Source organism: Macaca thibetana, chromosome 9 (assembly GCF_024542745.1).
Source record: "Macaca thibetana thibetana isolate TM-01 chromosome 9, ASM2454274v1, whole genome shotgun sequence".
NCBI classification, from domain to species: Eukaryota; Metazoa; Chordata; class Mammalia; order Primates; family Cercopithecidae; genus Macaca; species Macaca thibetana.
In genome coordinates, this window is record NC_065586.1 from 65,257,653 (window position 1) to 65,276,752 (window position 19,100).

The 19,100-nt window shown below is 41.5% G+C and overlaps 1 protein-coding gene across 7 annotated transcripts in view; it reads left to right on the forward strand.

The window, feature by feature from the left end:
- RUFY2 (RUN and FYVE domain containing 2) overlaps positions 1–19,044 on the forward strand; it is a 64,110-nt gene extending 45,066 nt beyond the window's left edge. For 6 of the 7 annotated variants that reach the window (XM_050805227.1, XM_050805232.1, XM_050805225.1 and 3 more), the window contains 3 exons: positions 6,421–6,469; positions 16,118–16,195; positions 16,286–19,044. In XM_050805227.1, the coding sequence (XP_050661184.1) occupies positions 6,421–6,469; positions 16,118–16,195; positions 16,286–16,429 (271 nt within the window). In that variant the 3' untranslated portion in view covers positions 16,430–19,044. The remainder of the gene's footprint in view (positions 1–6,420; positions 6,470–16,117; positions 16,196–16,285) is intronic. The other variant, XR_007728967.1, reaches the window with a different exon arrangement.
- Positions 19,045–19,100: the final 56 nt, after the last annotated feature.

A 19,100-nucleotide genomic window follows, 5' to 3' on the forward strand; every position in this document is an offset into this window, starting at 1 on the left:
ATTCTATATGTAAACATCTTGTCATTGATTTAGATAAAATTAGTTAGATGGACATATATGTCATTTGTATATATTCAATTAAGTAGAAATCATACTAGAATGGAGACTTAGTTGCTAAAGGTGGGATTCCATTAAAAGATAATGCAACCAATTTCCAAGGACATAAGAAGGAGTAATTCACTAGAACCACAAAAGGAAATATTAGATCTCAAAAAGATAAAGCTGTTTTTGTCTTTACAGCTTTTCAGAGAACAATTCGCATTGTGGTTCTGATAAGCAAGATTTCAATTCCAATCTAGCGTCTATTTATTGAGCACTTTGAGGCAGACCCTGTGCAAAGTGCTTATTACCTTATTTTCCATTTATTTATTGACAGACACTGAGCTTCTACTATGTGCCAGGCACTATACTAAGTGCTAGACACTCAACAGTGAACAATCCTCACAATAAAAAATAAGCATCTTTGCATTTACTAAGATCATAACGGTTTAATATTAAAACCATGGAATAGTAAACCTAGGAATATGTGTTACTTTTCACCCATTCCCCAACTAATACTTTTTTGTGTGTGTGTGAGAGGGAGTTTTGCTCTTGTCACCCAGGCTGGAATGCAGTGGTGCTGTCTCAGCTCACTGCAACCTCTGCCTCCTGGGTTCAAGTGATTCTTCTGCCCCAGCCTCCTGAGTAGCTGGGATTACAGGTGCCCGCCACCACACCTGGCTAATTTTTAGTAGAGACAGCATTTTACCATGTTGGCCAGGCTAGTCTTGAACTCCTGACCTCAGGTGATCTGCCCACCTTGGCCTCCCAAAGTGCTGGGATTACAGGCATGAGCCACCACGCCCGGCCCCTCACTTCATACTTAATAGAGACTTTATAGTTCTATTACAGGCATGATCATATAAATGTCTAGATGTTGCCTTTATTTATTTATTTGAGGCAGGGTCTCACTCTGTCACCCAGGCTGGAGTGCAGTGGTGTGATCTGGGCTCACTGCAACCTCTACTTACTGGGTTTGAAAATTGAAATATTTACTCTTATCAGCTTATTATTGAAAGATTATTATTGTTATTATTATTATTTTTTTTTCCGAGATGGAGTCTTCCTCTGTTGCCCAGGCTGGAGTGCAGTGGTGCTGTCTCGGCTCACTGCAAGCTCCGCCTCCTGGGTTCACACCATTCTCCTGCCTCAGCCTCCACAGGCGCCTGCCACCACACCCGGCTAATTTTTTTTGTATTTTGGTAGTAGAGATGGGATTTCATCGTTTTAGCCAGGATGGTCTTGATCTCCTGACTTCATGATCCTTCTGCCTTGGCCTCCCAAACTGCTGGGATTACAGGCATGAGCCACCACGCCTGGCCTGAAAGATTATTTTTTTAAAAAAATTAAATAGAGACAGAGTCTCACTATGTTGCCTAAGGCTGGTCTCAAACTCTGGCCTCAAGCAGTCCTCTCGCTTTGGCTTCCAAAAGCATTGATATTACAGGTGTCAGCCACTACATCCAACTTGAAGGATTCTTTTTTACATTTTTATTTATATATTTTATATGGAGGTGGAGTCTCACTCTGTTGCCCAGGCTGATCTCAAACTCCTGGGCTCAAATGAGCCTCCCGCCTCCTCAGCCTCACAAAGTGTTGGGATTACACGTGTGAGCCACTACACCTGGTCTGAAGAATTCTTATAAAAAGATAGATTTGGGCCAGGTGCTGTGGCTCACGCCCGTAATCCCAGCACTTTGGGAGGCTGAGGTGGGCAGATCACTTGAGGTCAGGAGTTCGAGGGCAGCCTGGCCAACATGGCGAAACCTCATCTCTACTAAAAATACAAAAATTAGATGGGCATGGTGGCATGTGCCTATAGTCCCAGCTACTTCGGAGGCTGAGACAGGAGAATATGTATATATGTATATATGTATACACATGCGTACATATATACATATATGTATATACATATATACGTATAAACATGTATTTATATATGTGTGTGTGTATATATACACATATATGTATATATTTCCTTTTAAGCTTATTTTCATTTTCTTAATTATTAAATTAGACGTCTACTGTAATTATACAGAAGAATAGTAATTACTCAGAAGAAGAGTCAATGTTTAAAGCATTCCAAATCTATCTTTTTTTTGGAGACAGAGTTGCTCTGTCACCTAGGCTGGAGTGCAGTGGCGCAATCTCGGCTCTCTGCAACCTCCGCCTCCTGGGTTCAAGCAATTCTCCTGTCTCAGCCTCCTGAGTAGCTGGTACTACTACTATATATATTTTTATATATATATATATATACGTATTTATATATATAGTATAAATATATATATACTATATATATTTATATAAATATAAATATATATACTATATATATTTATATAAATAAATATATAATATATATTTATATAAATATAAATATATATTTATACGTATATATATACACACGTATATATATAAATATATATTTATACGTATATATATACACACACGTATATATAAATATATATAGTAGTAGTACCAGCTATATATGTAAATATATATGTATATATACAAAATCTCCTACCTCAGCCTCCCAAGTAGCTGGGATTACAGATGTGTGCCACCACATCTGGCTGATTTTGTATTTTTAGTAGAGGTGGGATTTCACGATGTTGATCAGGCTAGTCTCGAACTCCTGACCTCAAGTGATCTACCCACCTTGGCCTCCCAAAGTGCTGGGATTACAGGCGTGAGCCACCGTGCCTGGCTGAGAAAGGTATTCTTGTACATTATGGTTATTGGAATTGTAGCTGATGCTCCTTTCTTTAGGACACTTAGGCAATATGTATCATAGAGAGGCTTTTTTGAGTCCATATTTACGAATAAGGGCATTTAAATCAGAAATCTATCAATATCAGTAAATTTTCATAAAAAAGTATTTCCCAGGCCGGGCACGAGACCAAGTGTCGCTCTGTCATCCAGGCTGGCATGCAGTGGCATGATCTTGGCTCACTGCAAACTCTGCCTCCTGGATTCAAGTGTTTCTCCTGCCTCAGCCTCCAGAGTAGCTGGGATTACAGGTGTGTGCCATCACTCCCGGCTAATTTTTGTATTTTTAGTAGAGACAGGTTTTACCATGTTGGCTAGGCTGATCTCGAACTCCTGACCTCAGGTTATCCGCCTGCCTTGGCCTCCCAAAGTGCTGGAATTACAGGCATGAGCCACTGTGCCCAGCCAAGAAAACATTTTCTGTGGTGAATACCATTAAGCCATTTTAATTCCATATTCAATTTTTCTGTACAGCACAATTAAATCATCACTGTTGTGGCCACTATTCCCAACAGAGTCAGTTTTCCTGAGGCACATTTTGTAGATGTGAATTTAGCCAAGAAAATGTGATTATTATGTCAGTATTTTTACAGTGTGTAGTTTTACATTGATTATTTCCACCATAAGAGTCAATATGAGATAGGTGAAAGACTCACACTTCATTTTTATGTCTTGGAATGAAGAGCATTTTATAGGGCAAAGCAGATTTTTAATGTTCTGCTTCAGTAGTAGAGGCTTTAGTATCTGATGTATCATTTGATTCAGAAATTTCATTTATAAGAGAATTAATACTGATGTTTTAGTCATTCCAATTTTGTTGTTGTTGTTTGGTTTTTTTTTTTTTTTGGAGACAAGAGTCTCGCTCTGTTGCCCAAGCTGGAAGGCAGTGGTGTGATCTTGGCTCATTGCAACCTACACCTTCCAGGTTCAAGCAATTTTCCTGCCTCAGCCACCTGAGTAGCTGGGAGTACAGGTGCATACCACCATGCCTGGCTAATTTTTGTATTTTTGGTAGAGATGAGGTTTCACTATGTTGGCCAGGCTGGTCTGGAACTCCTGACCTCAAGTGATCTGCCCACCTCGGCATCCCGAAGTGCTGGGATTACAGGTAGGAGCCACCATGCCTGAACTAGTCATTGTAATTTTAATAAACAACTTTTGTGGTGAAAAATTTGAAACACGTTGAAAGATTAACAGTAGATAATAATTATATAAACTATTTTATATTCTTTTTCATTGTATATACCAAGTAACCATTTACTATAGTGATGTGGCAGATACTCAGTAACAAGTCAGTAGCTGCAAGCTGTTCAGGATATATTGTGAAAATAGCTGGTTATGGAAAACTATGTAGATAATTATTCCATTTAAAATATATACACAGATGTATAGAGAAGATTACCTCTGGGTAATGGGATCACAGGTAATTAAATATTGTTTTTTATAATTTGCATTTTCATTAACATATGTATTTTCTTTTTTAAAGAAGAAACAAAATTAAATTATACCAATTGGGGCTGGGCACGGTGGCTCACGTGTAATCCTAGCACTTTGGGAGGCCGAGGCGGGTGGATCACCTGAGGTCAGGAGTTTGAGACCAGCTTGGCCAACGTGGCAAAACCCCATCTCTACTAAAAATACAAAAATTAGCTGGGTGTGGTGGCGGGTGCCTACAATCCCAGCTGGTTGGGAGGTTGAGGCAGGAGAATCGCTTGAATCTTGGGGGCAGAGGTTGCAGTGAGTCGAGATCATGCTATTTCACTCCAGCCTGAGTAAAAGAGCAAAACTCCGTCTAAAAAAAAAAAAGTTATACCACTTGGTAGTAAGTTGATTCCAATACATGTATTTTCTTTTTTCTTTTTCTTGTTTTTTGAGGTGGTGTCTTACTCTGTTGCCCAGGCTGGAGCTCACTGGCACAATCTTGGCTCAATGCAACCTCTGCTTCCCCGGTCCAAGTGATTCTCCCTGCCTCAGCCTCCCGAGTAGCTGGGATTACAGACGCCCCTCACCACGCCCAGCTAATTTTTTTGGTATTTTTAGTAGAGATGGGGTTTCACCCATGTTGGCCAGGCTGGTCTTGAACTCCTTCCTGACCTTAGGCGGTCTGCTCACCTCCGTCTCCCAAAGTGCTGGGATTACAGGCATGAGCGACTGCACCTGGCCCAACATACATATTTTCAAAAGGTGGAAAAGTGCCAGGCTTGGTGGCTCACACCTGTAGTCCCAGCACTTTGGGAGGCCAAGATGGGCGGATCACTTGAAGTCAGGAGTTCAAGACCAGCCTGGCCAACATGGTGAAGCCCTGTCTCTACTAAAAATACAAAAATTAGCCTGGGAGTGGTGGCGGGTGCCTCTGATCCCAGCTACTCAAGAAACTGAGGCAGGAGAATCACTTGAACCTACGAGGTGGAGGTTGCAGTGAGTTGAGATCGTGCCACTGTACTGCAGCCTGGGTAACAGAATGAGACTTCATCAAAAAAGTGGAAAAGTATTTGCAGCTGTGTCTTTCACAGTATTTTCTTTTTTGTTGCTTTTTTTGAGAGATGGCGTCTCGCTCTGTCACCCTGGCTGGAGTGCAGTGGTGTGATCTTGGTTCACTGAAACCTCTGCCTCCTGGGTTCAAGCGATTCTCCTGCCTCACCTTCCCAAGTAGCTGGGACTACAGGTGTGTACCACTATTTCCAGCTAATTTTTGTATTTTTTTTTTTTTTTGAGACAGAGTTTCACTCTTTTTGCCCAAGCTGGAGTGCAATGGCGCGATCTCGGCTCACCACAACCTCCGCCTCCTGGGTTCAAGCGATTCTCCTGCCTCAGCCTCCCGAGTAGCTGGGATTACAGGCATGTGCCACCACCCCGGCTAATTTTGTATTTTTAGTAGAGACGGGGTTTCTCCATGTTGGTCAGGCTGGTCTTGAACTCCCAACCTCAGGTGATCCACCTGCCTTGGCCTCCCAAAGTGCTGGGATTACAAGCGTGAGCCACCGCGCCCGGCCTAATTTTTGTATTTTTAGTAGAGATGGAGTTTCACTGTATATTGACCAGGCTGATCTCGAACTCCTGAACTCAGATGATTCACCCGCCTTGGCCCCACAAAGTGCTGAGCCACCACACCTGGCTCACAGTATTTTCTTCCTTAGCACTTCTGTATTTGCTAGAGAAATAGCGTGCATAATGGTTAGCATGTGCCCTTTGGGGTCACAGACAAGGGTTTGAATCCTGGCTCCCCCAGTTGCCAGCTCTGTGACCTCTTACAAGTGACTAAACTTCATCAGACATTTCTTCATCTTTAAAATAGGTTTTTGTATAGATTACATGAGATATGCATGCAAAGGCACAGAGTAAACCTACAATAAATGATAGCTATTAATATTGTCATGATCACATGAAAATGCCAGTATTTCTTAAAAAGCAAGTTTTAAACCTAAAATATTTTTGCTTTAGGACATTTAGAAAATATAGGAGAATATGAAATATTCCACTAGCCAGAGAAGACCATAAAGATCATATACTATACATAATTTTGTATCCTATGAAATACCAATACCTACTGAAATACTGAATGTTCTATATTTAAATATGTGTACTGAAATTTGGACCTATTTGTAATCTTTTTAGATCAAAACTTAAAATTGAAGACATAAAAGAAGCCAACAAAGCATTGCAGGTGAGTAGAACGTTTTCCTAAACTGGGAAGGTATGTGAAAGTCTCCAATGGAAGGTAAAGCCCTGTGTGAATCTAATGTATTATTGATGAATCCCAGGATATATAGATGCCAAAGCACTGAATGAGGAGCTTGGATGCTGGGAGTTCATCTCTTCCCTGTACCACTAGGGTCACATTATTAATAACATTCCTTTAGAAACTGACCTTAGAGGCTGGGTGCAGTGGCTCACGCCTGTAATCTCAGCTCTTTGGGAGGCCGAGGCAGGTGGATCATTTGAGGTCAGGAGTTTGATATCAGCCTGGCTAACGTGGTGAAACCCCATCTCTACTAAAAATACAAAAATTAGCCAGGTGTGGTAGTGGGCGCCTGTAATCCCAGCTACTCAGGAGGCTAAGGCAGGAGAATTGCTTGAGCCCAGATGGTGGAGGTTGCAATGAGCAGAGATCATGCCATTGCACTCCAGCCTGAGCAACAGAACAAGACTCTATCTCAAAAAAAAAAAAAAAAAAAAAAAAGAAAGAAAGAAAGAAACTGACCTTAGAAATAATTTTACTTTCGGCCGGGCGCGGTGGCTCAAGCCTGTAATCCCAGCACTTTGGGAGGCCGAGACGGGTGGATCATGAGGTCAGGAGATCGAGACCATCCTGACTAACACGGTGAAACCCCGTCTCTACTAAAAAATGCAAAAAAAACTAGCCGGGTGAGGTGGCGGGCGCCTGTAGTCCCAGCTACTCGGGAGGCTGAGGCAGGAGAATGGCGTGGACCCGGGAGGCGGAGCTTGCAGTGAGCTGAGATCCGGCCACTGCACTCCAGCCTGGGAGACAGAGCGAGACTCCGTCTCAAAAAAAAAAAAAAAAAAAAAAAAAAAAAGAAATAATTTTACTTTCCTACAAAGTATGGCATGATAGAGTGAAATTGCCTATGAACTTGAGAATCTTGAGTTCCTACGCCAGTCTATTACTTACTTTCAGCAAGTCATGTATCCTTATTGAGCCTCAGCCTCCTCTTCGGAAATAGGCTGATGATTCTGCATAGGGTTGCTCTGAATATTGAGTAGGTTAATACATGTGAGTGAAAGTGGTTGGTACAGCTTACCAGTATGGTTGTGAATGTGTCTGAATCCTTGCTACAACATAGAAGAAAGGACAGTGTCTGTGTGATCACTTCAGTGACAGGTGGCTTCCTACCCAACAGCTTCATTTTTTAAAATCAAGAAGTGTTACATGATACTGGGTGTGGTGGTTCACACCAGTAATCCCAGCACTTGGAGGGGCCGAGGCAGGAGGATTGCTTGTGGCCAGGAGTTCAAAACTAGCCTGGGCAACATAGACCTTGTTTCTACTAAATAATAAGAAAAAATTAGCCAGGTGTGGTGGTGCAGGTCTGTAGTCTCAGCTACTTGGGAGGCTGAGGTGGGAGGATTACTTGAACCTGGGAGAGGTTGAGGCTACAGGGAGCCTTGATCACGCTACTGCACGCCAGCCTGGGTGACAAAAAAATGTTACATGAAAATCATTAAAAAAAAATAATACTAAGAAGATTTAACACCAAATAATAAACAATAAATAATAATAATAATGATGATGGTAGCAGTCTCTTGTTCTTCACTCCCTTGTCCTTTATCTGCCCTAGCTCCTGCCACCCAAAGGGAGCTACTTTCAGTTTTTTAGCTGTTTCTTCTGGCATTTATCCCTGTATTTCTAACTAATATTCAGTATGTACTATTTGCTGTTGATTCAGCAGTTTTAGACTTATATATTAACTTCTTCATATGGTGGATGTAGAGTTTTGCTCACTCTCATTTTGGTCTTTCCGGTCTCCCAGTATAATTAAGTAAAGTTTTTTGTGGCATTCATTTACTTTATATATATATTTTATTTATGTTATTTTATTTATTATTTTGTTTGAGATGGGGTCTTGCTGTGTTGCCCAGGCTGGAGTACACTGGCACAATCATAGTTCACTGCAGTCTCACACTCTTGGGCTTAAGCTGTCCTCTTGCCTCAGCCTCCTGAGTAGCTGGAATCACAGGCGCGTGCCACCTCGCCTGGCTAATTTTTACATTTTTTGTAGAGACAGTATCTGCTGTGTTGTCTAGAGTGGTCTTGAACTCCTGTCCTCAGGCAGTCCTCCAGTCTTGGCCTCCTGAAGTGCTGGGATTACAAGCATGATCCACCACACCTGTTTTATTCTATATATTTTTTTGAGATGGAGTCTTGCGTCTTCACCCAGGCTGGAGTGCAATGGCATGATCTCAGCTCACTGCAACCTCTGCCTCCAGGGTTCGGTGATTCTCCTGCCTCAGCCTCCCCAGTAGTTGGAATTACAGGCACCTGCCACCAAGGCCAGCTATTTTTTTTCTTTTCTTTTCTTTTCTTTTTTTTTTTGAGACGGGGTCTTGCTCTGTTACCCAGGCTGGAGTGCAGTGGCACGATCTCAGCTCACTGCAACCTCTGCCTCCCGGGTTCAAGCGATTCTCCTGCTTCAGCCTCCCGAGTAGCTGGGACTACAGGTGTGTCCTACCACACCCGGCTAATTTTTGTATTTTTAGTAGAGACAGTTTCGCCATGTTGGCGAGGCTGGTTGCAAACTCCTGACCTCAGGTGATTCACCTGCCTTGGCCTCCCAGAGTGCTGGGATTACAGGTGTGAGCCACCGCTTCTAGCCCCTACTCTGAATTTTTTATTATGCTATTTAAATGTTGTTCCTTGCTGAGCCAGGTACTGTGATTATGTTTTCTTACTTGAACTACTTTATTCTTCCTGTGGAGTTAATAATTGCCCTCTTTTTTTTTTTTTTTTTGAGATGGAGTCTGCCTCTGTTGCCCAGGCTGAAGTGCAGTGGCATGATCTCAACTCACTGCAGCCTCCACCTCCCAGGTTCAAGTGATTCTTCTGCCTCAGCCTCCTGAGTAGCTGAGATTACAGGCACGTGCCACCTGATTTTTGTATTTTTAGTAGAGATGGGGTTTCACCATATTGACTAGGCTTGTCTAGAACTCCTGACTTCGTGATCCGCCCACCTCAGCCTCCCGAAGTGCTGGGATTACAGATGTGAGCCACCGCACCCAGCCGCCCCTCTCTTTTTAAAAACAAATTAGTTGTATAACATTTGAGTTTTCTCATACCTTGAAACACGTCTATTAAAAAAAGCTTCTTGATAAAGTTTTCCACGTGGTAAAATATATCAGGTAATTGGTTAGGTCATTATTTTTTCTTGATGCCTTGCCTCCAACTTCAAGAGTTCTCCACTTTACTGCTCATGTTTCCCTTTGCTGGTATTCTCAGAATTTCCTTTACCTTCTCTCTTTGTGGGAGCTCCTCTTGCCTGAATTCTATAACTTCTCTCTTGGTATACTCCCTTATTTTGGGCAACACATCTTTCAGTAGCTTCCTGAAAATGGTGAATGAAGATAGAGATTGTAAGAATTTACACATCTGGAGACTGGGCATGGTAGCTCATACCTGTAACCCCAGTGCTTTAAGAGCCTGTAGTGGGAGAATTGCTTGAGGCCAGGAGTTTGAGACCAGCCTGGGTAGTATAGCAAGCCCTTGTCTCTACCAAAATTTAAAAAAAGAAAAAAATAGTAATTTGTGTATCTGAATATACCTTTATTTTATCCTCACGTATTTTTTTTTTTTTTTTTTAGAGACAGTCTTCCTCTGCCACCAAGGCTGGAGTACAATGGCGTGATCTCGGCTCACTGCAACCTCCCCCTCCTGGGTTCAGGCGATTCTCCTGCCTCAGCCTCCCAAGTAGCTGGGATTACAGGCACCCACCACCATGCCCAGCTAATTTTTATATATTTAGTAGAGATAGGGTTTCACCATGTTAGCAAAGCTGGTCTCTAACTCCTGACCTCAGGTGATCTGCCTGTCTCAGCCTCCAAAAGTGCTGGGATTACAGGTGTGAGCCACCTCGCCAGGCCGTATCCTCACACTTTTTAAGAAGATGGGGCCGGACGCAGTGGTTCACACCTGTAATCCCAGCACTTTGGGAGGCCAAGGTGGGTGGATCACAAGGTCAAGAGATTGAGACCATCCTGGGCAACATGGTGAAACGCCGCCTCTATTAAAAATACAAAAATTAGCTGAGCGTGGTGGCACGCACCTGTAGTCCCAGTTACTTGGGAGGCTGAGGCAGGAGAATCACTTGAACCTGGGAGGTGGAGGTTGCAGTGAGCTGAGATCATGCCACTGCATTTCAGCCTGGGTGACAGAGTAAGATTCCGTCTCAAAAAAAAAAAAAAAGATGGGTGGAGGCTGGGCGCAGTGGCTTATGCCTGTAATCCCAGCACTTTGGGAGGCCAAGGCAGGTGGACCACAAGGTCAGGAGTTAGAGACTAGCTTGGTCAACATGGTGAAACCTTATCTCTACTAAAGATACAAAAGAAAAAATTAGCCGGGCGTGGTGGGACATGCCTGTAATTCCAGCTACTTGGGAGGCTGAGGCAGAAGAATTGCTTGAACCCGGGAGGCGGAGGTTACAGTGAGCCAAGATCGCACCATTGCGCTCCAGTCTGGGCAACAGGGTGAGACTCCGTCTCAAAAAACAAACAAACAAACAAAAAAGATGTGTGCATACATGGATATTTGCCGAAACCATCATTATGTAAACTCTAAAAAAAAGTTTTGTGAAATATGCATATGAGAGTGCATATATAGTACAACTTAAAAACACTTGTGGGGTCAGGCACGGTGGCTCACGCCTGTAATCCCAGCACTTTAGGAGGCCGAGACAGGCAGATCACCTGAGGTCAGTAGTTCGAGACCAGCCTGACCAACATGGAGAAACCTGTTTCTACTAAAAATACAAAATTAGCCAGGCATAGTGGCACATGCCTATAACCCCAGCTACTCAGGAGCCTGAGGCAGGAGAATTGCTTGAACCCGGGAGGCGGAGGTTGTGGTGAGCTGAGATCATGCCATTGCACTCCAGCCTGGGCAACAAGAACAAAACTCTATCTCTAAAAAAACAAAACAAAACAAAACAAAAACTTGTGTATTCTCTGCTTAGGTTAGCGATAATAGAACATGACCAGTACCTTAGAAGCCCCATCTGCTTCTCAGTTGCACTCTCCTCTTTATAGTATCTCTCCTGTATTTTGTGTTGTTACTTTGTTTTGCCTTATACTTATTACTCACATCTATCTTTAACAGAATATTATCTGCTTTTCCCAGTTTTTTTATGTGGAAACTGGATTCATATGTGAGTTGATTTTTTTCTTTTCCATGCTATTGACCAGCTGAAGAGTCTGGAACAGCCATCCTAAACAGTTTTTCACATTCTGGATTTTCTCTGAATGTTTGTAGTATTTACTTGTTTCTGTCTACTTGTTGCCTGTGAACTGGAAGTTAAATCTAAAGCCTTGATTAGGCCAAGCACGGTGGCTCACGGCTGTAATCCCAGCACTTTGGGAGGCCGAGCCAGGTGGATCGACCTGAGGTCAGGAGTTCGAGACCAACCTGGCCAACATGGTGAAACCCCATCTCTACTAAAAATGTAAAAATTAGTCAGGCGGCCGGGCACGGTGGCTCACGCCTGTAATCCCAGCACTTTGGGAGGCCGAGACAGGCGGATCACAAGGTCAGGAGATCGAGACCATCCTGGCTAACATGGTTAAACCCCGTCTCTACTGAAAATACAAAAAATTAGCCGGGTGTGGTAGTGGGCGCCTGTAGTCCCAGCTACTCGGGAGGCTGAGGCAGGAGAATGGCATAAACCCGGGAGGCGGAGCTTGCAGTGAGACCAGATCGTGCCACTGCACTCCAGCCTGGGTGACAAAGCAAAGACTCCGTCTCAAAAAAATAAAAAAATAAAAAAAAATAAAAATTAGCCAGGCATGGTGGTGTGCGCCTGTAGTCCCACCTACTTGGGAGGCTGAGGTAAGAGGATCATTTGAACCCGGGAGGCGAAGGTTGTAGTGAGCCGAGATCCTACTACTGCATTCCAGCCTGGGCGAGACTCCATCTAAATAATAAAATAAAATAAAGCCTTGGTTGGATTCAGGTGTAACCTTCTGTGGGATATTTTTTCTGCAGGCATATTTTTAACATGCAATGGACTATTATTTGCTAATTTTTCCTTTAAAAAATAGCATCCTGTCATATTTTGTGTTTGATATTATCATTAAAAAATGTTTTTCTTTAATTAAAAAATTTTTTTTTAGAGAAAGTGCCTCTGTTGCCCAGGCTGGAGTGCAGTGACTCCATCCATCATAGTTCACTGTAAGCTTGAACTTCTGGATTCAAGCAATCCTCCCTCTCAGCCTCCTGAGTTGCTAGGACCACAGGTATACATCACCATACCCCACTAATTTTTATTTTTTAGAGATGGTGGGGGTCTCACTGTGTTGCCCAGGCTGGTCTCAAACTCCTGGGCTCAAGTGATCCTCCCACCTCAGTCTCCCAAAGTAGTGGGATTACAGGTGTAAGCCACTGTACCCGGCCTCATTATTGATTCTCTGAAGTTTTCTCAAATGTTGTGATATCCCCCAATTTCAATAAAAGGCACAAATAAGGGTTATTGGAAACCTTGTGTGTATGTTGGTTGGGTGGGTTGTTGTAGACTAGTAGGCCTCACCATAGAGAAATCTGCTGTGATTAGTGAACTATTGGGTACCCTCTGCTTATGTTTAGTATTTACAGTACTTTTCTCTGTAGCAGTGAGTTTCTCCAGAGAAGAATCCCATAGTATCCTATCTAGGGGGTGTAAGTCTAGCAGCTAACATCCTGGAATTGGGCAGAGAAAAATTGCTGTTTATTTGCAGAGCAAGAGGTTGTTCCGTTCTAGTCTTAGCTCTTCTGGTAAACGGCTGTTTCCTTGAGCAGGCAGCTTCAGTTCTCTAGGCTTTAAATTTTCTCATGTGTAAAATGAGAGGGCTACAGGTGCTCATGTCTGAGATCCCTTCACAGGGACACACTAGGCTTAGCTTAAAGTGAGCTTCTCTCCCTGGGAGGGCGGCAGGTAAGTTCAATGAAAAGAAGTCTCCAAAGGCCTAGTCTCAAGGTCTAGTCTCCAAAGTCCTAGTCTCAAAGTCAGCAAGGTTGTTTCAGAACCTAACGCTCTTACAAGCTGCTTCCACTAGGTGGCTTTGGGACATTTGGCAAATCACTTTCCTTTGTATGGTTTTCATCAAGTTAGATTATCTTTTAGGGTCCCTTCCTGCTGCTGCCTTTTTTTTTTTTTTTACCCTCAGAGACAGAGTTTCCTCTGTTTCCCAAGGCTGGAGTGCAGTGGCATAATCATAGCTCACTGTAACCTTGAACATCTGGGTTGAAGCAATCCTCCCACCTCAGCCTCCCAAGTAGCTGGGACTACAGGTGCATGCCACCACACTTGGCTAATTTTTTTTTTTTTTTTTTTAGAGATGGGGTCTTGCTATGTTGCCCAGGTTGGTCTTGAACTCCTGGTCTAAAGAGAGCCTCTCACCTTGGCCTTTCAAAGTCTCCAAAGTGCTGGGATTACAGGTGTGAGCCACTGCACCTGGCCCCCATCCTGCGTTTAAAAAAAAAAAATATATATATATTCTATGATTCAAGCCATCTGACTCTTTGCTGGTGTTTGTCTGATATGAACTATCTAGTTAAAAAAAAAAAAAAAGCCCTTATAATCCTGTGTTCTAAGGAGACTTAGGCTTCCTCACATGCAGTAGCCAACACTGTATTATCTCTGCTGTACAATAAGTGCTAGTTATTAAGACTGTGAATGAAACAAAAAGACCTGAAATTAACCTTGTGATCTTGATCTGTGAATGCTTAGTCTTTTTTTTTCTTCAAAGAATTCTGCTTTTGGAAAAGTCTTTTAAGAAAACTCATGTTTTTAGAAATGTGTCTATGGGCCTTTCTTTCTTAGAGAATTTTTCTCTCTAAGGTAATAGGGTTCCTGTGATAGGTAATAAAGGTTCCTGTGCTTCAGTAGTAATTTATAGGTTGCAGTTGCTCCATGTCCAAGTTGGAATCTTCTGTTATACTTGGGTTCTTTGGTCTGGGCTGTTTTAGGAACATGTTCTAGGAAATCAATCAGTATTGAGTCTCCTCCTTCATCTGGGTCTTCTCATTGTAAAGCTGATAATCATCTAACAAAGTTGCCTTCATAGGGGAAAAAAGGTCTTTCTAGCCAAGATTGGTTAAGCAAGCTGGTTAACAATGGGTCAAGTAGGCTGGGCGTGGTGGCTTATGCCTGTAATCCCAGCACTTTGGGAGGCCGAGGTGGGCGGATCACCTGAGATCAGGAGTTTGAGACTATCCTGGCCAACATTTTGAAACCCCATCTCTACTAAAAATATAAAAATTAGCTGGGCATGGTGGCGTGTGCCTGTAATCCCAGCTACAGGGAGGCGGAGGCAGGAGAATCACTTGAACTCGGGAGACAGAGGTTGCAGTGAGCCGAGATTGCACCACCGCACTACAGCCTGGGCAACAGAGTGAGACTCTGTCTCTTTTCAAAAAAAAAAAAAGGTCAAGTTGTTATAAATACTGCCTAAGACTACTTACATCCATTTTTTACTAACGTTTACATAGCAGCTATTAAATATGTTATAAAAGTTGAGGGAAATAGCCATGTAAAACTTAAGGTGAGGTCCTTTTTTTCCCCCACCTTTTTTCTGGAGACAGGGTCTCACTCTGTTGCTCAGGCTCGAGTGCAGTGGCACAATCATAGTTCACTGCAGCCTCAAACTCCTGGGCTTAGGCGATTCTCCCTTCTCAGCTTCCAGAGTAGCTGCAACTATAGGCTTATGCCACGCAGCCTGGTTAATTTTTTTGTAAAGATGGAGTCTGTGTTCCTCAGGGCAGTCTTCCCGGCCTCAAGCAGTCCTCCTGCCTAGGCCTCCTAAAGAGGTCTTATAAAATAATGAACTCCAATATCTGATTTCCCTAATTTCCTTCAAATTTTAGGGTCTTAAGGTATAAGTTATACATAATGCCAACCTATTGCATTTCACACAGTGAGAATTTATCTTTAAACATTGTTGGACTAGAATACCCCATTCTCCATGATGTGCTTATTTCACATCGCATGCCTGTATCAAAACATCCCATGTACCCCATAAATATGTAACTACTATGTACCCACAAACATTTAAAAAATAAAATGCTGTTGGAGTATTTTTAAGGTTCTTTTAATCTTTAAGTTTCTTTCCTGAAGAGAATTCCCATCAGTAACAGATTTTTACCTCTTTAAAGCATTTTTACATGTGTATATTCTAACATACACAATTGTATAGAAAGAGTAAAATGAACTATTGCCTATATTCAATATTTATCATGTGCAGTCCTGATTTTTCATTTTTTCAATTTTTATTTTTTAAGAGACAGACTCTATGTCGCCCAGCTTGGTCTCGAACTCTAGACTGCAAGCGATCCTCTCACCTCAGCCTCCCGAGTAGCTGGAATTACTGGTGTGAGCCATTGTCGCCTGGCTGCAATCTTGTTTTTATACTTAATCCACATCCCCGTCCCCCACCCAGAATATTTTGAGGCTAATACCATACATATTTTATCTACAAATATATACATCTCTCAAAGAAAATAACTTATTTTCCATTCTTCATATATCTATCCTATAAATAATGTTCTTGGGGGAAAAGTTTTCACATATAATTTTTAGCGTTACCAATTTGAGCATTAATATTTTCTTCCTACTAGGGACTGGTTTGGCTGAAAGACAAAGAAGCAACACATTGTAAACTTTGTGAAAAGGAATTCTCACTCTCTAAGAGAAAGGTAACGGAGGTAGGAAGTGAGTCCCAAAATTTGGGGTGCAAAAATGCTTCTTATTAAAGTTTTTTTTTTCCCCTCTGATTTATTTAATAGCACCACTGTAGAAACTGTGGGGAAATTTTCTGTAATGCCTGCTCTGACAACGAACTACCTTTGCCTTCTTCACCAAAACCAGTACGGGTTTGTGATTCCTGTCATGCATTGCTGATTCAGAGATGTTCATCTAACTTGCCCTGAGACTCCAGAACTAAATCCTTATGTATGAAATTACCTACAATGAATGTTATGATGTTGTATACAAAGGTAACCAGACAGCTCTTCTTAAGCGGCTTTCGGTCAGTATTTGGTACCAGTTTATCTTCTACATATTCAGATCATGGAAATTACAAGTTATATGATATTTCCTTCCCCATTGTTATTCAAAATGAATTTTCAACACAGCATGCTTAAAAATCATGTAACTCATTAAAAGGCCAGATAGCAGAGTTAACACAACTTGCCTTATCTTGTAAAGGCCTTTTTAAAAATAAGGCTTCAGATTGTTTTTTTCTTCTGAATTCTGTCAATTTGGTGGTGCCTGCAGTTCTCTTAATGCACTTTAAAGCTTCACAGTTCTGAGACTGGAAATGCATAAAACTTTTTAGAAGTATTAATATTCTAATTCAACAGATTTTCATTGTAAGATTTCAACTATATTTATTTGCCCTTTCTTCTCCCCCTCTCCCATTGCTTCTTTTGCATTAGACAGGGCCAATATTTTGTCCTACAGAATTTCCTCTTGGTCTTTTTAAAAATCAGTTATTGTGCTTGCTGCTGATTTTCAGCTACAGTGGGTTAAATTAAAAGAGGCATTATTTGGCCTCGGCCTCAACTTTTTTCCTTCTAATCTTGAAAGGAATTTACATATAACCATCTTTCTTTCTTTTTTTTTTTTTTTTTAGACGGAGTCTCTGTTGCCCAGGCTAGAGTGAAGTGGCGAGATCTTGGCTCACTGCAACCTCTACCTCCTGGGTTCAAGTGATTCTCCTGCCTCAGCCTCCTGAGTAGCTGGGATTACAGGCACACACCACCACACCCGGCTGATTTTTTATTTTTAGTAGAGATGGGGTTTCACCATGTTGGCCAGGCTGATGTTGAACTCTTGACCTCAAGTGATCCGCCCGCCTCAGCCTCCCACATATAACCATCTTTCTTTCCCTGATTTATAGATCTTCCCATATGCTGTTTCACTAAATTGCTATTTTTTAAGGGGTGACTCAGACCCCAATTCAAAGATGAAAACACAAATCCCTCCTCAGAAAAAAAAGTATGTAATAATAGGAGATATTACAGGCTCCTTATAAAGATCCTCTCCTCTAAGCATTAAAAGTGAGGAAAAAAATCAGAACTTTGCTTTGGTAATGTATTAGAGTTCGGTTCAAAAAATTTTGTATTAACATTTTCATTGGAGTAAATTTTAGGAAGCATCACATTGTAGTGGCCTACCTGTATACATCCACAGTAAAATTTCACCATGTCCATTGAGCACCTCTATGCCAAGGGCATTGAGATGATGAAATATATGTACTTGAGCTATTTCTTTTTTTTTTCGAGATGGAGTTTCACTCTTGTGTAGGTTGGAGTGCGATGGCACGATCTCCACCTCCCGGATTCAAGCAGTTCTCCTGCCTCAGCCTCCCAAGTAGCTGGGATTAGACATGTGCCACCATACCCAGCTAATTTTGTATTTTTGGTAGAAAAAGGGTTTCACCATGTTGGCTAGGCTGGTCTCGAACTCCTGACCTCAGGTGATCCACCTGCCTCAGCCTCCCAAAATACTGGGATTACAGGAATGAGCCACCGCACCTGGCCAGTACACTTGACCTATTTCAAGCTGACTCAATGAACACTAATCCAAGTTATATTGCTTATGGCATACCAAGAATTTAACTTGTATAAATTACCTCTGAATAGTCACATAAACACTATCACCATTCAGTATCCTATTTTTTACATTAATTTTTAACTGTGCACTTTAAGTTTGTGAGCCTATAAAAAATACATAGCAAATTTATGGATTAAGAGCATTGTATTTAGTGGTTAATCCTAGGTACCTCCCTGCCCACAAAGGAGTTGCTTATTAATACTGCAGGATCTTTTCCTCATGAATATATACTTCTATGAAATTTAAAATTTTCTGAATAGCCTAAGTATACTTGAAGATCTATTTTCTCCAAAACCCGTAAATTTCCAGTCAGCTTTTAAGGTGTCAGATGTCACACAGATTTTTAGATGGTCTTTCTCGAATACTGATAGAAATGTCCTCAAGATAGAAATTATATTCTTGAACCATTTTATATTGATAGGTGGGATGGGCTAACATTTTTATGATTATTGAATAAGCATAAATGAAAATTTTCAAATAGGCTTTTTTATTACTGTGCTTAGAACAAATTTTTAAATGTGACTTAAGTTGCTTAAATTCCAAGGCTGATTTCATTCACCAAACCAAGATTTTTAGTCACCCTTTAAGTTTCTCACTTTTCAAAACTCATGTATCACCACTGACTTTTTTTTTTTTTAGGCAGCTTTTATGACAGCAACTTGCTCCATGTAGTTTTGGCTTATTTAAAAACTATGCTAACTTTGGATTTTTTTGTTACAGAACTTTTAACAATCTGTATTTTGTGATTGTGAACTCGTATTCGTTTTACATTTCAAAACAGACTTAACATACCATTCCCTCACCTAGCAGTACTACCACAATATTGCTATCAATCATGGTGCCAAGGAATTACAATTGTAATTCTTCTAACCTATGTTTAAAAAATAAAATGTGAATTTTATGAATTAAATAAAGATTTGGAAAATTAGCCTGCTTTAAAAGGGCAACTTTGGTGTCATTAATACTGTATATACTTTTACTGCT